This window comes from Homalodisca vitripennis, chromosome 3 (assembly GCF_021130785.1).
Source record: "Homalodisca vitripennis isolate AUS2020 chromosome 3, UT_GWSS_2.1, whole genome shotgun sequence".
Taxonomy (NCBI): domain Eukaryota; kingdom Metazoa; phylum Arthropoda; class Insecta; order Hemiptera; family Cicadellidae; genus Homalodisca; species Homalodisca vitripennis.
The window spans coordinates 187,464,299-187,487,000 of NC_060209.1; the positions used below are offsets into that span (position 1 = coordinate 187,464,299).

General features: G+C 34.8%; 2 protein-coding genes across 2 annotated transcripts in view; both read right to left on the reverse strand.

Moving 5' to 3' along the window:
- The window catches only part of LOC124358517 (osteomodulin-like), a 34,564-nt gene extending 12,706 nt beyond the window's left edge, over positions 1 to 21,858 (reverse strand). The window contains exons 1-4 of the mRNA XM_046810812.1: positions 21,733 to 21,858; positions 18,112 to 18,303; positions 17,928 to 18,054; positions 17,563 to 17,774 (exon numbers count right to left, since the gene is read on the reverse strand). Coding sequence (XP_046666768.1) covers positions 17,563 to 17,774; positions 17,928 to 18,054; positions 18,112 to 18,303; positions 21,733 to 21,858 — 657 coding nt within the window. The remainder of the gene's footprint in view (positions 1 to 17,562; positions 17,775 to 17,927; positions 18,055 to 18,111; positions 18,304 to 21,732) is intronic.
- Positions 4,574 to 15,290, reverse strand: LOC124357871. The gene is made up of 2 exons (XM_046809956.1): positions 15,159 to 15,290; positions 4,574 to 5,514 (listed from the first exon to the last, which is right to left on the reverse strand). The coding sequence occupies exons 1-2, from the start codon at positions 15,191 to 15,193 to the stop codon at positions 5,208 to 5,210; spliced, it is 342 nt and encodes a 113-aa protein (XP_046665912.1). The 5' UTR covers positions 15,194 to 15,290; the 3' UTR covers positions 4,574 to 5,207.
- Positions 21,859 to 22,702: the final 844 nt, after the last annotated feature.

The window sequence follows — 22,702 nt, forward strand, 5'->3', positions numbered from 1 at the left end:
TTTCAAAGTAAACACACACTGTTTCGTGGATATACATGATTAGCCCTCCCCGGGATTAGAACCCGTGATCTCTCAGTTCAAGAGCCGAGACTATAATCATTAGTCTACGGAGGAGGACAATAACAAACTTAAACATTCCCTTTTCGTTGTTGGAACAATCAGCTGTAGCAATTCATGGAGACAGAGTACCAACTGGTTAGTTTTGCACAGTTCATCAAAATCTCCTGGATATTTAGAGAATAAAATCAGTACTCATATCGCTAATTTGTAGAGCATATTTAAGTTTTTCTAATTTAATTAAAAATTCCAATATAATAAATCAAATCCACCCTTCACGAGTTATAACACGAAAACAGAAATAGTCCGGTCAATTTAGACATTGACCCTTGCAAATATTCCCAGAAAGCTGAAAGTTTGTAAAGATGTTAGGTACACCATTTTTATGAAATTGTTAAAAGTCCTCATCGATCCCAAGTCTGCAAACATTTTTATTCAAGGTCAAAGTTCACAAAAATGGCTTTTTTAATTTTTCAGCGAAACAGTTAGTTAGTTGTTAAAATATGACAGACAAAAATTGTAGATCATGCAATTATCTACAAAAATTGTTTTTATGATTTTTTTCAAAACACTAACCATTTTTGAGAAAAAACCATTACAACATTTTCTTACGCTGTATTATCTATAATTTGTAGACGTTTCCACGTCACCATTGAGGTAGTGTACCTAGCGTGTCTTTTTTAATGATGTTTCACCGGTAGACCTATTCCACAGTCTATTCCAGTCAAATTTAATGATTGATTGGTTATTCTTTTTCTTTACAGTCGTTGCACTATTGTCAGAGTGGTCGTTGCCGATCAGGTACAGCTCGAGTGACAAGTTCCGTTATACTTGGTTGTAAACATATTTTATTCATCATCATTTTTGAGAAAAAACTATTACAGAACTTTCTTACGCTGTATTATTCGTAATAAGCATGACTACTTTGTCTATGATATCATTGGGTTTGTAATATAAGTAAAATTATAAGTCTGCGTGACTAATACATTCGCATTGACCGATAATACTGTGAATATGATGTCAAGAAAACGGAAGTCCCTAATTTTAAGAGACCTAGTGCCCTTGAACAACTTCTGCCATCCATTCCATTGTTCTTGTAGCCGTTCTGTCTGCCTGTTTTTCTGAGGTCGCACCTAAAGTTGTTTTCTTCGTAGTGAAAACACGAAGTTATTTCAAATATTCTCTCCTAAAGTTTGTGTTGTTGAAATATGTCCGCAATTCTGTTTTATTTACACTAAACTTTTATTTTCAAGTGAATGTGTTACTGTTGATTGCGGCAACTCAAAGACGCGAGTATTCAAGGCGAGAGCAATTTACTGATTACTTGAAGAACGTAAAATTCAGTGACAATTCATTTACAGTGTCGCAAACAATTCACTTATAAGAGTAAAAATTGCAGCAGCAAAACGGTAACATGAAGAGGAATCAGCTAGTACCTCTCAAAAAGGTCCGCCTCGTACTAGAGCACGTGTAAGTGTCATACTTTTCTTTTAAAAACTGTTTATTTTGCGGCGATGAGTTTAACGGGGAATACGAAAAGAAACAAGCACAGAAATAACTCGGTTTGTACTTATTTGTTAACTATAGTATTAAGTTTATATTTATTTATTGAGATATTGTTTCTTAGCTTTGTTGAGGCATAGCTACTGCAGTATAAATTTGCTTATACTTTTATATATAATATAAAAGACACAATGTACTTAGTACATTAGTACTTAAGTACTTATCCACTGTATGTGCTTAGTTATGTTTTAATTACATTGCCATTTAATTTATTGTGATTTGCAGAATTAATCTATGTTATAATGGCAATAAATTAAAATACTATAAGTGGAACTTGTTAAAAAAAAGGAAAAATGGAAAGTAGAATATCACCATAATCATGTATTTGAATTTAGGAAGATAATTGATACGTGAAATAATAAAATAAATCAAAAGATATTAATGAATTTTTTCGCCTAAAAAAATCATATCCGCTCACAGGTAAATGATGAAAAACAAGTACCATCTACGATTTTGAAGTGAGAAGCAAGTAAAAACCAGCATATACATAGTTGTAAGTTAATAATACTAAACTATGTATAGTTCAAATATTTTGTTAGAACAAAAAGTAAAAATTTACAAATCCTTCATTTAGCCTAATTTGTTTTCGGTTTGTTCTATGCACGATAAAAATGTGTAATATATTTATTTCTTACTTACATCTTTGTTACGTTGTTGCTATAATAACTCAGTTTGTACTTATTTGTTATTTATAGTAATAAGTTTGTACTTATTTGTTATTTATAGTAATAAGTTTGTATTTATTTATTGAGATTTGTTTCTTAGCTTTGTTGAGGCAAAATAAAATAGAATATCACCATAATCATGTTTGTAAATTTAGGAAGGTTTTGCTATCGGAAGTACTAAAATGTATTAAAAGATATTGATGGCTATGTATGTGTTATAGGATTGTAAACAGTTTGTACATTCCATTGTAGAAATTTGTCTTGTTACTTTACATTATGATTTATACTTTAACGTATTATTATTATATTTCAATTTGTTTACAGACTGAAAAGCATCCCTGAAATACAACTCGGCTACTTATATGAGTATGTCGACGAAAGCAGACTACTAAGTGAGCCGGATGTAATTATTCCAATTTTTGTACTACTAAGTAGCAACATGATTCACTTCACTTGAATATTGCTGCTTAGAGACCCATTACAACTGGGGCCACTTTTACATTGTCAAGTTGCCACAGACTTTGGCGTAAAAGATATTGATGGATTTCTATGTTTTATACTATTTTAATAACCTTATTACTAAGCTAGTTGGTACCATTTCAGAATGGGTGAGATATTTACTTGAGCAACAAACACTACGGAGTCTAACATTACATTCTCCACTGATGAATCCGTCACTTTGACCATTCGCCTCATCACATAAGAAAACTGATACTGAGTCAATAAAGAAAACCTATATGAAATCCAACCCTTGATAAAACGTTAAGTGGAAAGAAAAAAATCACCATTATAATAGTTATAAATTTGGAAAGATTTATTAGTATGTGAGATAATAAAATTCATCAAAAGATACTTTTTAATTTGTAGGTTTCATATGATTTTGTAGAGTTTCTTCTCCCTAAGTAAGTCGTTACTGTTTCACCGTGAATGAGTTAGTTACTTAAACAACAATATAAAGATTAAAAACACATTCCCCAGTGATGAAACCGTCACAATAACTATTCACTTTATGACGCAAGTGAAGGCAGATATTCCTGGTCCAATATGTTCTCTGCAAAAAGCTAGGATTGAATTCTCATGCGCATATTGTTAGAATGATCTCTGAATTAGTAAAGGCTGATTTATACATTTTTGTTTTTGTGTTCACAGAGTTTATATTTATTTCTTACTTACTCATAATAACTCAGTTTGTACAAGCAGTTTGTACGTAGTAGGACGTATCTTTGCACGAAGTATGTTTTACGATTGTGTCACAGCGGTACGCGACCATATTTTTCTGTGCGGCATTGGAAAAAATGTAGTGGAAACTTATCAAATGCTCAAAGAGGAGGAGTGTATTTCGAGACTTCCATGTCAGGTGGCACACACAATCTTCTCCAAACCCAAAAAAGCAATGCCGATTGTCTTCTTTGACGTCCGAGGAAACGTCCATTTTGAATTGTACTGAACAAACTGTCAACGTAGCCTTTTACCTATAGGTATACAATGCTCCCTGCCATACGGCCTTCGTCGTTACCCTACCTGACCCAGAACAATACCCTCAGGTACTCAAGCCTGCTTACGGTCCTAACTTGGCTCCGTGTGAATTGTTTTTGTTCCCCCTCATAGGGAAAGCGCTGGGAGTAGGTGAAGATCACTCATGCTCACGTTAAAAAAAAGAAAGAAACACTTATTTGTTGAGGCAAAATTAGGACCATATGGTCCTTTCTTACATTTAACCTCTTAAAACAAATTAATCTTAATCACGTTACAGGGTTTCTGAGAGACTTTCCAGTCTGGGAGTTCCAGGATACTTTCCAGGCTTTGTAGAATCGTCTCCGCAAGTGTAATGGTGCATGAGGAGAGCATTTTGAAGACTTACAACCATTTGTAACAAAATTAACATAATTATCTATTTCTCCCTTTTTATACAAGCAAGGTACATGTAATAATTTTTTTATAAAATAAAATTGCCATGTTGTTAAGTTCTGTAGCAGCTATTAATAAAAATAATCAAATAAAAAATGCACAAAAACAAAATAGACAAATAGTCAATAGACTTGTTGACAAACTGAGAGTCCAGTAATGTAATAACTAAAGCATTTAACTCAGTGGTGTCAGCTATAGTTTTAACAAATATACACTAGTATTAAGAAGGATAAAAGATAAATGCAAATAAATATATTAAAAAAGAGCAGTATGAGAACAATGTTTTAAATCATGTTTATAATAATAACCGGATTATTTTACAAAAATAACAAAAGATCATCAAAAAAAACTGATTGATTAGATATTTACACTATTGTAACACTTCCTTAAGAAATTCCAAGCTTTCATGATCAAGTAGCCAGATCTTAAGCTTCTAACAAAACTTTGCCAAGTTCTGAATAATTTAACATTTCACTAACACTGAATTATTTTTTTACTAAACTTAACAAGCCAGTTCTCATATTAAATCGTGTTTTTTTTCTTTTAATTTAAATTGTAAATTTTGTTATTAAAATTTTAGAACATTTTATTTATTAAATGCTATTAAAGATATTAAGTTCTTCATTTTAAGTTATTGTGGCGGACGACCAACTGAAGCCTGCGTACAGGCTGAATGCCCATGCAGGCTTTATTCCTTATTAATTATTTAATTAATATCTTAACTAGATAACTAGTAAACTACTGTTTTCAAAACAATTCTGTTTAGTGCTTTACTATTGTCATTAATTTTAAGTGTATTTCATGTACAGTTGATGGAATAAACAATCATTCATTCATTCATTTTAAGATGCTGGGGCAATTTATTAAAACACTTCGGTCCAGCATACTGGAAGCGATGTCTGAAATGGATTCATTAACTTGAGTAACAATTTGATTAATAAATCTATTTTTCTTAGAATAAGTGGATTACTTTCATAATGCACCCTGTAGTGATCAACAAATGAATACACGATTCTACACAAAGATGTCCTTGTCACCAATTATGGTATAAGGGACTTCTACCGGTGATGGCACAGTCCTAGTTCTCTGCCTCTGGCCCCGGATCACGAAGGCCAAGACGACCACCGTGGATCCGACCATCAGCAGCATAAGCAGGGTGTGGTAAGCGTGGACTCCGCGGCGCAGAAACCAGTTTTCCACATCCTCGAGTCCTTCAGCACGACCTTGGACCCAATCCCAAAAGGTCTGCTCTTTGCATCCCAAGTCCTTACTGTCTATGAGTTTTACTAGGCGTGGAGATGCATACTCGGGCAATAGACAACTACACAGATACACAATTATGTTATACACAACACTAAATAAAACAGTAGAGGATAATGCGGTAAGATCGTAAATGCAAGGTATTGACGAGATGGCCACTCGGGCAATAGACAACTGCACAAATACACAATTATGTTATACATAACACTAAATAAAACAGTAGAGGATAATGCGGTAAGATCGTAAATGCAAGGTATTGACGAGATGGCCACTCGGGCAATAGACAACTACACAGATACACAATTATGTTATACATAACACTAAATAAAACAGTAGAGGATAATGCGGTAAGATCGTAAATGCAAGGTATTGACTAGAGATGGCCACTCGAGCAATAGACAACTACACAGATACACAATTATGTTATACATAACACTAAATAAAACAGTAGAGGATAATGCGGTAAGATCGTAAATGCAAGGTATTGACGAGATGGCCACTCGGGCAATAGACAACTACACAGATACACAATTATGTTATACATAACACTAAATAAAACAGTAGAGGATAATGAGGTAAGATCATTAACGCAAGGTATTGACTAGAGATGGCCACTCGAGCAATAGACAACTACACAGATACACAATTATGTTATACATAACACTAAATAAAACAGTAGAGGATAATGCGGTAAGATCGTAAATGCAAGGTATTGACGAGATTGCCACTCGGGCAATAGACAACTACACAGATACACAATTATGTTATACATAACACTAAATAAAACAGTAGAGGATAATGCGGTAAGATCGTAAATGCAAGGTATTGACTAGAGATGGCCACTCGAGCAATAGACAACTACACAGATACACAATTATGTTATACATAACACTAAATAAAACAGTAGAGGATAATGCGGTAAGATCGTAAATGCAAGGTATTGACGAGATGGCCACTCGGGCAATAGACAACTGCACAAATACACAATTATGTTATACATAACACTAAATAAAACAGTAGAGGATAATGAGGTAAGATCATTAACGCAAGGTATTGACTAGAGATGGCCACTCGAGCAATAGACAACTACACAGATGCACAATTATGTTATACATAACACTAAATAAAACAGTAGAGGATAATGCGGTAAGATCGTAAATGCAAGGTATTGACGAGATGGCCACTCGGGCAATAGACAACTGCACAAATACACAATTATGTTATACATAACACTAAATAAAACAGTAGAGGATAATGCGGTAAGATCGTAAATGCAAGGTATTGACGAGATGGCCACTCGGGCAATAGACAACTACACAGATACACAATTATGTTATACATAACACTCAATAAAACAGTAGTGGATAATGCGGTAAGATCATTAACGCAAGGTATTGACTAGAGATGGCCACTCGAGCAATAGACAACTACACAGATACACAATTATGTTATACATAACACTAAATAAAACAGTAGAGGATAATGCGGTAAGATCATTAACGCAAGGTATTGACTAGAGATGGCCACTCGAGCAATAGACAACTACACAAATACACAATTATGTTATACATAACACTAAATAAAACAGTAGTGGATAATGCGGTAAGATCATTAACGCAAGGTATTGACTAGAGATGGCCACTCGGGCAATAGACAACTACACAGATACACAATTATGTTATACATAACACTAAATAAAACAGTAGAGGATAATGCGGTAAGATCGTAAATGCAAGGTATTGACTAGAGATGGCCACTCGGGCAATAGACAACTACACAGATACACAATTATGTTATACATAACACTAAATAAAACAGTAGAGGATAATGCGGTAAGATCGTAAATGCAAGGTATTGACGAGATGGCCACTCGGGCAATAGACAACTGCACAAATACACAATTATGTTATACATAACACTAAATAAAACAGTAGAGGATAATGCGGTAAGATCATTAACGCAAGGTATTGACTAGAGATGGCCACTCGAGCAATAGACAACTACACAGATACACAATTATGTTATACATAACACTAAATAAAACAGTAGAGGATAATGCGGTAAGATCGTAAATGCAAGGTATTGACGAGATGGCCACTCGGGCAATAGACAACTGCACAAATACACAATTATGTTATACATAACACTAAATAAAACAGTAGAGGATAATGCGGTAAGATCGTAAATGCAAGGTATTGACGAGATGGCCACTCGGGCAATAGACAACTACACAGATAAACAATTATGTTATACATAACACTCAATAAAACAGTAGTGGATAATGCGGTAAGATCATTAACGCAAGGTATTGACTAGAGATGGCCACTCGAGCAATAGACAACTACACAGATACACAATTATGTTATACATAACACTAAATAAAACAGTAGAGTATAATGCGGTAAGATCATTAACGCAAGGTATTGACGAGATTGCCACTCGGGCAATAGACAACTACACAGATACACAATTATGTTATACATAACACTCAATAAAACAGTAGTGGATTAATGCGGTAAGATCATTAACGCAAGGTATTGACTAGAGATGGCCACTCGGGCAATAGACAACTACACAGATACACAATTATGTTATACATAACACTAAATAAAACAGTAGAGGATAATGCGGTAAGATCATTAACGCAAGGTATTGACTAGAGATGGCCACTCGAGCAATAGACAACTACACAGATACACAATTATGTTATACATAACACTCAATAAAACAGTAGTGGATAATGCGGTAAGATCATTAACGCAAGGTATTGACTAGAGATGGCCACTCGAGCAATAGACAACTACACAAATACACAATTATGTTATACATAACACTCAATAAAACAGTAGTGGATAATGCGGTAAGATCATTAACGCAAGGTATTGACTAGAGATGGCCACTCGAGCAATAGACAACTACACAGATACACAATTATGTTATACATAACACTCAATAAAACAGTAGTGGATAATGCGGTAAGATCATTAACGCAAGGTATTGACTAGAGATGGCCACTCGGGCAATAGACAACTACATAGATACACAATTATGTTATACATAACACTAAATAAAACAGTAGAGGATAATGCGGTAAGATCATTAACGCAAGGTATTGACTAGAGATGGCCACTCGAGCAATAGACAACTACACAGATACACAATTATGTTATACATAACACTAAATAAAACAGTAGAGGATAATGCGGTAAGATCGTAAATGCAAGGTATTGACGAGATGGCCACTCGGGCAATAGACAACTGCACAAATACACAATTATGTTATACATAACACTAAATAAAACAGTAGAGGATAATGCGGTAAGATCGTAAATGCAAGGTATTGACTAGAGATGGCCACTAATTGATACTGAAAAATACGGATTTTATATACAACACTATATTGGAAACCTACGATTGCTTTGGGGATTATTTCTTAATATATATATTTCAAATATTTGTAAATAGCCGCCTTAAAAATATGGTAGTCAACTACGTTGTTTCGTAACAACCCGTGTTTTAATGTACAACCATTACTTCACTACTCTTACACATTTTAGTCTGAAAAACTCCCTTTTTTAGTTGAAATTTTGTGTGACCGTCATTTTGAAACCTGAAAGTTATTTTTTGATTTCTTTTTAAACAGCTCTTAATGAGTGTTTGGCATTTACAATTGTATCCACAGTAAATTTTATTATTTGAGCATTGCTATGAAAAATAACTTAGGAGCAAAAATGTAAATACATAACGTGGCAAAATATCTCGACAAGTACTTGTATCATCTGTAGACTTTACATTTTGCACGACACTTCATTCCTACATTTTTTATTTTTTTATTTTTTTTCTCTTAGGGCAAGAAGCTTATAAACTGCACTTAGTCCTGTAAGAACCTTTGCGCTGCTTCCGGAGTGACATGATATTCAGGATGGGTAAGGTTAGGGAGTAGGGGCCGCCTCCTATCGAGATCCATGAGGAAGAATTAGGGCACTACATCTCAGTCATCCCGGAAGAAGGGGAGGCCAGCTCTGAACCAGCCTCTCCAGTTAAAGTAGGCAGGGGGTGGAACACCCTTGTTGAGGTTAACAAGAACCTCTGAGGTAAGGGAACAAACCCCACCAACTCCAACAGTCATCTTCCAAAGTAGACTAAACTTATCGAATTGCCCATGAACCCCAGAATCGCAACATTTGAGGTTAGTGATGTCCCGCTACTGGACATCCATAAGGTTGCCCAGATTGAAATGGCACATCGGTTTTTGTTGTGCCCAGTGGTGGGTTTCAACTGGTAGTTATAAACCAGCCAGAAGTGATCCCTGCTGGGTAACATTTATATATAACTTAGGAGCAAAAATGTAAATACATAACGTGGCATTATATCTCAAAAAGTACAGTACTTAATCATCTGTAGACTTTACATTTTGCATGACACTTCAATCCTACATTGAAAAGAATGTAATAGGATGCATTACTTTTGTGTCAATTTCTTATCCGTATGATTATCTGTTATTTTTTTATACACAGGACATCATGGTTATGAAATGAGCGGTAGATTTGAAATTGTGCTTACAACCTCATCGAAGCCTGTTACGTGACACGTGGTGTAACGTACCTGATACTACAATATTACACCATATTTGTAAAATAATTATATGCTTATTTTTATTACACTCTAATTATGCGGTAACTTCCTTTGGTTTATATTTACAGAATATAGAAGTGTAATACATTTATTTACTACACGGTACGGAAGAGGAAGCCAGTATAAAGAAAGGGAATCGTGAAGAGATGCAAAATTATGTCATTTTGTTATAAGTTAGATACATTGTTGCGGTAAATACTAAAGCATAAATCCTAATCCAGAAATTAATCATATCCTATATTTTCGTTAAACTGGTGATAACAGAGAGTATTAATTGGTTATGTGTATCAAATTTAGTGAAAATTTGTAACAAAGTCAAAATCTTTTAATAAGTCTTGGAAAACAACGAAGATTTTATCTCAAGACTAACATTCTTGATAGCGAATTTCTCGAAATCAATTACTTAGCGTTTAATAGATTTATTTTTGTATAATCCATACCGATTTTAAGATACAAATAGTTTTTTAAAACATCTGTTACTCTTAAAGAAAAAGCATGTGATGAAACAAATAATTTCGCCAGGTTTTACGATGCAGGACCCATAATGAAACCCAATAAGAAGAATTAAGATAGCATAGAGTTTCTAATTTGTATTACCTTGATTGTTTTAATAAAATACTATGGAATTCTTTCAATATACCGCAAGCTCGAATAACCCATTCTAATCTAAGCATTGCCTTAAAATATTCTAACATTAACCAAGATAAGATCATACACAGTTGGCTACGATTTAACTTCACCACTAAACTCCGCTAATAACTAGCTTCCAGGAAGTAAACCACACACGATGTACGTAAAACACACTGAATGGTGAAAGCTCTCTCTATTCTACTCATTACCTTCAGCTCTTAATGTTCCTTCTTCTTCACCCTTACGCAAGTCAGAAAATTATACTAAGCAACACACTGTCGCTAATTTGCTATCAACAAATATTATAACTGACGAGTAGAATGAGCAAAAAAGTAAATTTCACTCACATGACATGTCGAAACAATCGCATTTTTGTTCTTAAGTGTTTTGTCGTTTACGACCACCGAAATGCTATATATAAGTATATAATATCAAAGCTGTTTATATGTACCTCATGGACCACACTGTTTGCTTGTACAGTAAAAAGATTATGTACGATCACGAAAAATTGCTTATGATAACCACAGCACAATTGACTGGCACTTGAAAAAAAGTTATAACAGAAAAATAAACGTTGTTAAAATCAGACCATTAAAACAGTTCACTTTAACTGGATTGTTGCAACGTATTAACGCCTGTGTTATCATACATATACTCGTACAGTATAATATGATGTACAGTACATCGAAAATGCGCCAGATATACAAGACTGTACAGTACAGAGAGTTGAAATGATTATTCATTCATTAGGCTTCACAAGGCAATTCACCAGGAACCACTAATTTATGTTCAGGTTGAAATAACTCCATTTGTTTCAGCTAGTGGAGCATTTAAATATTGCAGTAACGCATTTCACAAATATTGCTACCTATAATTTTAATTCAAGATTAATTTTAATTCACCATTTACAATTTTCTTAAACACACTACAGCGAAATTTCAATAACACATACAGCTCTTCTACTAATCCCACATTCATTCTTGCCAAGGTTCCGACTTCCAGTGCAGTTGTCAGTTTTCTAATTATGCAGTAACTCAGTCGTATGCCATAAACTCGTAAGCACTATAAAATTCTTGGGAAAATTATCAAAATAGTAAGTTCAGTAACCTTATTGGCATTGGCACAGAGGGTTTGATGTTGTGATGAATGTACTTCTGCTCTATGTGCAATTAATAAAAATGACATATTTCACAGAGCTCTTGAATGTATGTCACAAACACTTCTTAGTATAATTAATATTTCTCATGTACCACCAAATCAAATCCACCCTTCACGAGTTATAACACGAAAACAGAAATAGTCCGGTCAATTTAGACATTGACCCTTGCAAATATTCCCAGAAAGCTGAAAGTTTGCATAGATTTTAGGGACACCATTTTTATGAAATTGTTAAAAGTCCCCATCGATCCCAAGTCTGCAAACATTTTTATTCAAGGTCAAAGTTCACAAAAATTGTTTTTTTTTATAATTTTTTAGCGAAACAGTTAGTTAGTTGTTAAAATATGACAGACAAAAATTGTAGATCGTGCAATTATCTACAAAAATTGTTTTTTTATGATTTTTTTCATAACACTAACCATTTTTGGGAAAATCATTACAAAATATTCTTACGCTATATTGTCTATAATTTGTAGACGTTTCACGTCACCTTTGAGGTAGTGTACATAGCGTGTCTTTTTTAATGTGGTTTCACCGGTAGACCTATTCCACAGTCTATTCTAGTCAAATTTAATGATTGATTGGTTATTCTTCTACTTTTCAATCGTTGCACTATTGTTAGAGTGGTCGTTGCCGATCAGGTACAGCTCGAGTGACAAGTTCCGTTATACTTGGTTGTAAACATATTTTATTCATCATCATTTTTGAGAAAAAACTATTACAGAACTTTCTTACGCTGTATTATTCGTAATAAGCATGACTACTTTCTCTATGATATCACTGGGTTTGTAATATAAGTAAAACTATAGTAAAAACTAAGTCCCTGCGTTCTCTTAACATCATATTCACAGAATTATCGGTCAATGCGAATGTATTAGTCACGCAGACTTATAGTTTTACTTATATTACAAACCCGATGATATCATAGACAAAGAAGTCATGCTTATTACGAATAATACAGCGTAAGAAAGTTCTGTAATAGTATTTTCTCAAAAATGATGATGAATAAAATATGTTTACAACCAAGTATATAACGGAACTTGTCACTCGAGCTGTACCTGATCGGCAACGACCACTCTGACAATAGTGCAACGACTGAAAAGAAGAAGAATAACCAATCAATCATTAAATTTGACTGAATAGACTGTGGAATAGGTCTACCGGTGAAACAACATTAAAAAAGGCACGCTAGGTACACTACCTCAAAGGTGACGTGAAACGTCTACAAATTATAGACAATACAGCGTAAGAAAATTTTGTAATGGTTTTTTTCTCAAAAATGGTTAGTGTTATGAAAAAAAGCGTTAGAACATTTTTTTAGATAATTGCATGGTCTACAATTTTTGACTGTCATATTTTATAAATAAAACTAACCGTTTCGCTGAAAAATTAAAAAAAAAAACAATTTTTGTGAACTTTGACCTTGAATAAAAATGTTTGCAGATATGGGATCGATGGGGACTTTTCACAATTTCATAACAGTGGTGTCCCTAAAATCTATGCAAATTTTCAGCTTTCTGGGAATTAATGCAATGTTACCCCTATTTTTGGGAAAAATTGACCGGAGGAGAAAAGTAGTATCATTTTGAGTTTTTTTATCTCAATAGTTAAGCAAAAGGATATCGAAGTTGCAAATTTGGTTTAATACCTTTATAATATGTACTGACAAAACACTAAATACTCAGCTTCTTGAAATTTTTTGCAATGTTCGCATACCTGGTTCATTCTAGATGAACCAATAATAAAAATAAAAAAATATAAATACATATGTAATAAAAATATAATATAATTAAAGAAATAATGCATGTTGGACCATATAGTGATCTCATAACATGTTTAAAGTATTTTTTAGCCATACAGGCATCAAATTAATGCCATAAAACGTTTTAGCATATATCTGTTAAATGATTTTTTGAGCTCTCCCTCGACTACTGGAGCCAATGTCAATGAGGTTACTGGACGTCGTGTGCCAAGCGTAAAGGTTTCGAGCTGAGAAAATGGTCCTGTCGCAAACAACAGACGCGTAAAATCTGTTAAACGCTTTCGGAACCTCAGTCGCGTCGTCTATCACTGTATCCAAAATTTTTACTTTGATTAACTTTTTAGATAGATAACGTTTAGCGCCCAGAGGTTTCTAGTGCCGACGACTTTATAACAAACACATTTCAATTCTTCTATTTGTACAATCTGGTATAACGCCACTCTTTCAAAATAATATACACAATAGTAGTAGGACAGTGGCCAGTTATATGAAAATTGCAAAAGATTGCATGTAGCTGTTTACTTGGTATTTTGTCAGTACATATTAGAGAAGTATTAAACCAAATTTGCAGCTTCGATATACTTTTGCTTAACTATTGAGAGCAAAAACCTCAAAATGATAAGACTTAATTTGTTTTCAGGTTGTACATCGTGAAGGATGGAATTTTTACGAAAACAACTCACATCTTTAATAATAACAAAGCAACAGATATAGCTCAATCTTGTTTGTCTAGGGATATAAGAAAAATATTAATTAAAAAGTATACTAAGAAGTTTTCTTGATATAAATTCAAGAGGTCTGTGAATTAAAGCATTTCAATTACATATATATTATTATAGTTTTAAGACCCGGTTTACAACTTTGTTACGAGAACTTTTATTTTTTAACGACGTGATAATTTTTATAATAAAACACTTCGGAGAAAAAGTAGATTCTTTACTACAACAAAGCCTCTGTGGTCCACGTGGGCCTTATTTCATCTATACAAAGTGTACTGTGGTTAGATATATTAATTTTATATGTAGTTTAATAAAGTCCAATAATTAGAATCATTTCCAAATAATACACGAAAACAGAAATTGTGAAATAGATACAGAGCATTGCTCGTCAAAAAGAGGAGATATCTATGAATCAATAGGTAGATTGTATGGGAGTGCCGATGGCCGAGCGGTCTAAAACATTGGACTTTGGGTCTGAGCTAGAGATAGCGTAGGTTCAGGTCCTGCTTGTGACTGAAGCACTTTTCATCAGCACAATCGACTTTGTACTGTATTGACTCTTCCCTTATTCCGTTTGATAAGATCCTCGCACAGGCCAGTGGCCCATTAGGACGGACAGAATAAGGCTTGAAAGGGGATCGGCATCTCCTTTTATACATAAATAAAAAAAACGTCAAAAGATACGCAAATCTAAAGGAATCAAAGCGTCCGTACGATTAAAAAGGCGAGTTGAGAAACTAAAAACGCAACTCAGATTATAAGCAACATTAACACATTGGTGAATATTCTGTAAATACTCACGTCACGCTGTCTGAGTCGACTGCGGAAGACATCATGTCTAGTAGAGAACAGCTACACTGCCAGGGGTTACCGCCAAGATACAGTACGAAAAATCGGTTTACATGAATCAAACTGGCATCCTCCAACGAGTTGTTGTTGAGTCTCAACTGAAAACCACGTGTAATAATTTGTAATACGAAAGCATTTATTTTCTTTTTACCAAATGCAGTCTACTACTTAATGTGTAGAGCCTACTACTATTATAAATGCCTTTGATTTTACTCGTAAACTACACAACCGATTGTACTGAACATTTACATCGCCATTCGTGCGGATTTTGGAGATGAATATAGGCCTATTCTTATTTCAAAATGGTCTTTAAAAGTAGCGAAAAATGCCATCTTGGCCTCTAAATCTGTTTACTATTAATTGCATTATCTTGCCAAATGTAATCAACTGTTCTATGTAAACAATGTTTATTTTTTAAATATTGTTTACATTGTTTCGGAGTATATATTTTAATAAGTAACAATGACTTTTTAACACCATTTAACAAGGTAAACCCGAAATTGGCGTAGGAAATATATTTTATTAGAACCAGCAGTGTTCGTAAACGTTCAACGCCTACTAAATTGCGTGCAAAGGAGCGGGTAACTGCTAGCAGTGCAGATATGAGACAATGTAGTCTAACCTTTACTATACATTTAAATACTATTATAAAATCCATCTAAGTTGAATTTTGCCTAAAGTATGTAAAAATTCATACAGCTTCTCACAGCTGAGTATGTAAAATATAATTTTCTTGATCGGAAGAAAAAAAAAAAAACTCAGCTTTAGAACAAAAAATACTATAACCAGAGTAAATTAAAATTACCATAAATGTACACTTTTTTGCATATTTCCTTGATCGTTGGTAGGCAAACTCAACAAAACATAATTCACTTGAACCAGAAGTGCTTATACAGGAGCAAAACCTAAAACATTGCGTTGGAAGCCGCGGATAACTCCTAGTAGTTAATAAAACCGGTTAAAAATTGAGAAATTATATTAACTAATTATAGTATTTAGGATATATTACTCGTAACCTATGTAACATTTATCGGTGTAAAAGCAGCTAACCTGAAACCAACCCCTGAAAGACTGGAAGGTGTTGTTGCTGATATACGACAGATTGTTGTTAGAAAGGTAGAGATGTTGCAGGTTGGAACTATGCGGGAAGTAGTGAAGGAACTGGATCTGGTTGCCGTCCAGGATCAGGCGGTTGAGGTTGGGCAGTCTATCCAGGTAGGTTGGGATACTCTGGAGGCGATTGTAGCTCAGGTCCAGCACCTCCAGCGAAGGATTGTACAGGCATTCCAAGGACGTGAGGCCACACCGTGATATATTCAGTTCCTGTCGGAAGAAGTAAAAGTCTCATACAATATACTCCAAATCACTAAACTCTTTTCTTCCTCTACGGTAGCCATTTCATAAACGGATTAGCTTTAGTGAACCAAGCAACGAAGACAAAACTTATAAACTTATCAAAACCATTTTTTTCTCTCTTTTAAGCCTTAGCTATGTCGGCTTCGATGTACACTGGTTTATTTTCAAAGTAAACACACACTGTTTCGTCGATATACATGATTAGCCATCCCCGGGATTAGAACCCGTGATCTCTCAGTTCAAGAGCCGAGACTATAACCATTAGTCTACGGAGGAGGACAATAACAAACTTAAACATTCCCTTTTCGTTGTTGGAACAATCAGCTGTTGCAATTCATGGAGACAGAGTACCAACTGGTTAGTTTTGCACAGTTCTTCAAAATCTTCTGGATATTTAGAGAATAAAATCAGTACTCATATCGCTAATTTGTAGAGCATATTTAAGTTTTTCTAATGTAATTAAAAATTCCAATATAATAAATTCTCTTTAATGCAGTTTTAAAGATTGTAAAATAAAGTAAAGATGTCTTATTTTACCACGCGAAGTTAGGGCTAAGAAGCCGTCTATAACACTTAACCTGGGGACCAACGGCTTAAAATTGACTTCCGAACTACCACAACGACCGGGCAGGCAGGCTGCTTGCAAGGACAGGATCGCTCAGCGGTCACTCATCGACGTTGCTTTATCCGGTTATTTTGCGATAACCGTTGTTCCGCTTAAAACGGATTATCAAGATATCGTATAGCTCTTCTTATGAAAATAAACTTTAACTTATTTTTGCACCATTCTGTTTTAATACTCTGTAGTATTTGAAAGTGGATGCTCTATAGCATAAGTAATAAAAAGTTCATTTACAATTAAGCATTACTATTAAATTACTTTTCTACAGCTGACAGAGAATTTGGACAAGAGAAACCACTTTTTAAAGTATGTATTATTGGTGTAGTCACTAACGACAGTGTTATCTATACATGAACACAGAACAGCTAAATAACTTACCCTGAGGGTATGCAGGTTAAATATTTCGGAGAAGGTGGTGTAAGATTGCCCAAGGTGATTATTATCTATACGTAGCACCGTCAGCTGGAGTCTCGCCCTGATGAACGTGAAGACCGGAAGATCGCTAATCCGGTTATGGCTCAGGTACAAATACCGGATATTGGCTTGGGCAGTCTCAGTCAATCGCGAAAGCAGACCTGCTAGGTCTTCACCTGTCAACCAATAAACACGGTGTCCTAAATAAGAAATAACATCAGGATCAAGAAATTTCTCTTTTATTGGTACCAAAAAATAAAACATATCAAACTATCTTAAAACCACCCATAATATAATGTTATAAAAAAGGGCGAGAAGTAATTGATCACCTGTGATATCTTTATAGCTCAAATCCAGAAGCCTTTGGTCACTTTGAGAGATGGTCGACCTGAAAGTTGAGTTACGAAATAAAGGCTTCGAGGTAGTTGTATAAGACCTCAAATATCGCGAGGTAGTCTTAAAGAAACTTTGATTCAATTTAAAGATCCTCGGAATTTAGCTAGTTTTAGGTACAGGAGTGTTCGTGGGGAGTGGTCGAGACGGGTGTTCATTCAAATGTTCTGGATTGCCTTCACTGCGAGTGAGGATAACGATCTTGGAGTCCCTGTTAGGCCCGAGGTAGATGGTCAGGTTCCCACATCCTTCCTCTGGACATTGGATGTCGACGGAAAATCCTCCGTAGATGACAGCCAGCAGTATTGCAATCTGGAACGTACAAACTTTGAGAAAAGTGTCTACAGATAAAGATCATTACCAGCAAATCCAAAACTCGATAAACAAATTTTCATTTTCATCGTGATTTATAAACTATTATTTTTGTTGCATTCTTTTAAGTTCAACCATTATTTTGTCCTACATCTTATAGCCTTCATCTACATTCATATCAGTTTTGCTGCATCTTTATCACGTAGGTTTATTAGCACATATGATTAATTACCATTGCTACATTTAGATTATATTTGCAAAGTAAAATGAAATAAATACTGCTTGAATTTAGTTAATATGCATCCAAACACAGCGTATTGTTATTAGTTTCAAATTTTGTTTCAAATCGTATACTGTATACAATACTATTGTGAATGCTAACTGAGTTAGGCCCCTAATTGGTGAGTTGGCTAAATGAGGGGGTAAGCGGAATTCGGAGACAGGTTAAGTCCAAGCATTAAAATAGCATGGAAGTTTAAAGTAGACCTATTTTATTGATTCATTCCGTATTCAACCAAACTTTGGACTTTGAGGGCGTTTTGTAGCTTAACCATTAGAGATACGAAAAAAAGTAACTAGACCTTTCTTGTCGGAAATGTAATTTTATGACTACGGACTTTAGCTTCCGAGTTTTGGTTTAGCCAATACACAGCATGAAAGAAAAGTTTGCACTGGTCAGCTATTGTGAATTGTTTAGTGTAATGATAAAAAACGATTCTAAGTTAGAACTTTTTAAATGTTAAGGGAGTAAAATTTGCTCAGGAGTTTAACTATTCATCCCAGGAAATTCCCTGTGGGGGAAGGTAAATGTTACCGGGGGTTAAGACGTCAGCGGGTTTAATTTACTCAGGAGATTATTTTGGTCATACCAGGAAATTTCGGGGTGGGGGGTAAATGTTACCGAGGGTTAATACATAAAGATATAGAGAAAAGTCATAGGACCTTTTTTGTAGTTCACTTCATTCCTGACTAACGATTTTTCCTCCGATTCGAGCTAGTTCTAACGGTTCGCCCGCAATCGGGCTTCAAAGGAAAGCCTGCAAGGGTGAAAAGTGTAAAATTTCATAAATTTTTTTGAGGGATTTAAAATAAAAAATTCCTATTTTGACGATAGGGCAAACAGTAACTGAAGTCTTTTTGTAGATCACGTTATTTTCTAATTCCCAGTACTACATCTATTTTTGAGCTACGATCAACGGTTTGGCCGCTATGGTGCCCGGAGTCTAACATTTCACGTAAAAATTACGCCCCCAAGCCTCCAAAGTGCTTAAAAATTCGGGAATTAGATATATTTGGTGATTGGTTACATCCGGACACAAGGTTTAAAGGTTTATATTATTTCACCTGTTTTTGATTATTTTCATTTCTTGGTGGTTATTCTATGCTACGTTGATAACTATCGCGATTGCTTTTTTATTCTACCTAGAACGGTTTAGTCGAAGTAGGTCCGTGTCAGCAACAGCAGAATGGTAGATAGGGACATAGTGTACATCGCATTTGTTTAAATTTTCTCACATTCTTACTGGTTTCAGATTGAATCTCTTCTTAGTTTACAGTTAACCTACTGGTCCACCTAGACTTAAGCTATAACCACCGGTTCGGCTGTTATCGACAACAGAATCTAAATTTTCACACCCAAAAAATTACAAAAGTATTGCATTTAAACCTGTTTTGTGGACATATTATTGAGGATAGGGCAAAACGTTACTGGGTTTTTTTTTTGTAGATTATGTCATTTCCTAAATCTTGTTGACAACTTGTTTTGAGCTAACGACGAATGGTTCCGCCGTTATCGAGTCCGGAATCTAAATTTTACTATCCTCAATGATTTGTCCGCAAAACAGGTTTAAATGCAATACTTTTGTAATTTTTGGGTGAAAATTTAGTTTCTGGAGTCGATAACGGCCGAACCGTTGATCGGAGTTTAAATCTAGATAGACCAGTAGGTTAACTGTCAACTAAGAAGAGATTCGATGTTTTTTGAGCTACAACAAACGGTTTACCCGCCATAAGGCACGGAAGTTAAATTTTAAGTGAAAATTACAAACATTTTACACGTTACCAGAGCGTTTTGCGGCCAAACCAATAAGGATACAGAGAAAAGTCGTTGACCTTTTTTGTAGTTCACTTCATTCCTGACGAAGGATTTCCCCTCAGATTTGAGCTAGCTCTAACGGTTCGCCCGCAATCGGGCTTCAAAGAAAAGCCTGCAAGGGTGAAAAGTGTAAGATTAAATCAGAGAATTAGCTTGGGAGAAAAGTCTGCACTGGGCAGCTAGTGTGAATTGTTGAGTGTAAATATAATAAAAAACATACAATAAGTTAGTATTTTTAACTTGTTTAGGGGGTTTAATTAGCTCAGGAAATCTAGTCGTCAAGAAATTCCCTGGGGGGGGAGGTTAATGTTACCGGGGGTTAAGACATCAGGGGGTTTAATTTACTCAAGAGATTATCTGGTCATACCAGAAAATGCCGGGTGGGGGTTAATGACACACGTCTGTCTCTTGTAGAGGGTGTTGTGTCTGTGAACATAATTGAAATTTACTCTGTCCCTATCTACTATCGACGCTTTACTTACGCTCAGCCAATTCACGATGTGGGCTAGTAAACGTATAGTAGTCATACGTTTACATAGTAATACAAACTCAATCTTGAACCGGGTGAATTGCACATATTTTTAGTCTTTATCAGATTATTAATTTGATCAGGGGGCTTTCAGTTACTCAGGAGTAATTCCTGGGAGGGGGGTGAGTGTTATCAGAATACGTGGTTTTTTATGGGGAAATTTATCAACCAGATATAATCCCAAACTGGAGCAATTTCTACATATTGTGGTCGCATAGATCTTAAAACCACCTAAAATAGCCAATTCACGACAAGCATGTTACCATTGAGAGCGTTTATCGGGCTTATATAGGTATATACGAAAAAAGTGCTCGACCTTTTTTGTAGATCTAATCATTGTCTAGTTATTAAAAATTTAATTTTTAAGTTACAACCAATGGTTCGACCGCTACCGTCTCCAGAAACAAAATACTCACGTAAAAATTTTAAAATATTTCCATTTAAACAGGTTTTTCGGCCAGACCATTTAGTATAAGGCAAAATGTTACTAGACATTTTTTGTAGGTCACGTTATTTACTAAAACTATTTAAAATACGTCTTTTGGGCTACGACCAACCATTTAGCCGCTATCAAGCCCGTAAGATAAATTTTTAGGCGAAAATTTCCAAATATTTTCACTTCATGTTCCAAATCATGTGTTCGATTTTCGTTTACTGGTTGTGGATCAAATAGGTACAGTTGTTCCTGAGAGCGCCAAAAAGCAACTGTCACTGTTTGTCCAGTAAACAAAGACCCAATGTTTTGAAATTCCTCGGCCATCAGAGATTCTAAATCATTGGACAGAGAGATAACACTTTCGCTTACATCCTCCTCTGTCACAGGATATAAGGTGTTGTGCACAAATACATTTTCTTCAACGGCTACGGATTGGCCCTGGATGGAGAATTCGTCTGGAAGTTCATCAGTGCACAAGTACAGATTTCCACCCATACGATTCTGATCACATAATGTTCTGTAAATACAGTCAACAGCGAAGAGAATCGTATCCTTGGCCGTTGAAGAAAACTCAAAACCAAGAGCCTTGCATACAAGGGCACAAACAGAATTCGCAGTGCACTGAGCGTTTTTTCTCATAGGAAATAACAGTTCGTGTCCCTGATGGAAGGAGCCTATAACAACACAAGAGAAAGACATATTATGTTAAATATACTTTAAATTGTAATAGAAAAATTTAAGAGGAACTAGTCTGAAAAGCGAAAAAAGAAAACGGAAAGGAGAATAAATATCGTTTATGAATAGGTAGACCAAAAGGTTAACTGTCAAGTAAACAGAGATTCAATCTCAAACCAGTAAGAAAAATTTAAACAAAAGACGATTTTCACTCTTTCCCTATCTACTAATGTTGCTGTCACTGACCTATTGCAACTGAACCGTTTAATTTCTTACTTATTTCCTTTTGCAATATGAGTGTTCTTTATAATTGACAATTGATTTATTACATATTTTACAACACTGAAATAATAGACTATGATAGGACTTTAATACTAAAAAAGGTGATACACTACAAATTATTCAAAAAATGGCATGTATAGAAATAACTTACATCCTCTTACATGATGGAGGATTGTGCGTATAATACTTCTAACTATTTCAGCCTTTGGTACTTCCAACGGTAAATTAATGATTTTCTTGAGTTTACAAAGTCAAAAATTCTATCTATATTTCACAGTGACAAATTGTGTTCAAAAATTAGTTTCAAATCGAAACATATTTTGATCATATTTTTCGACACAGAAAGCGGCAAATTTACTCTCAGTGAGGGATTTCTGTGGGC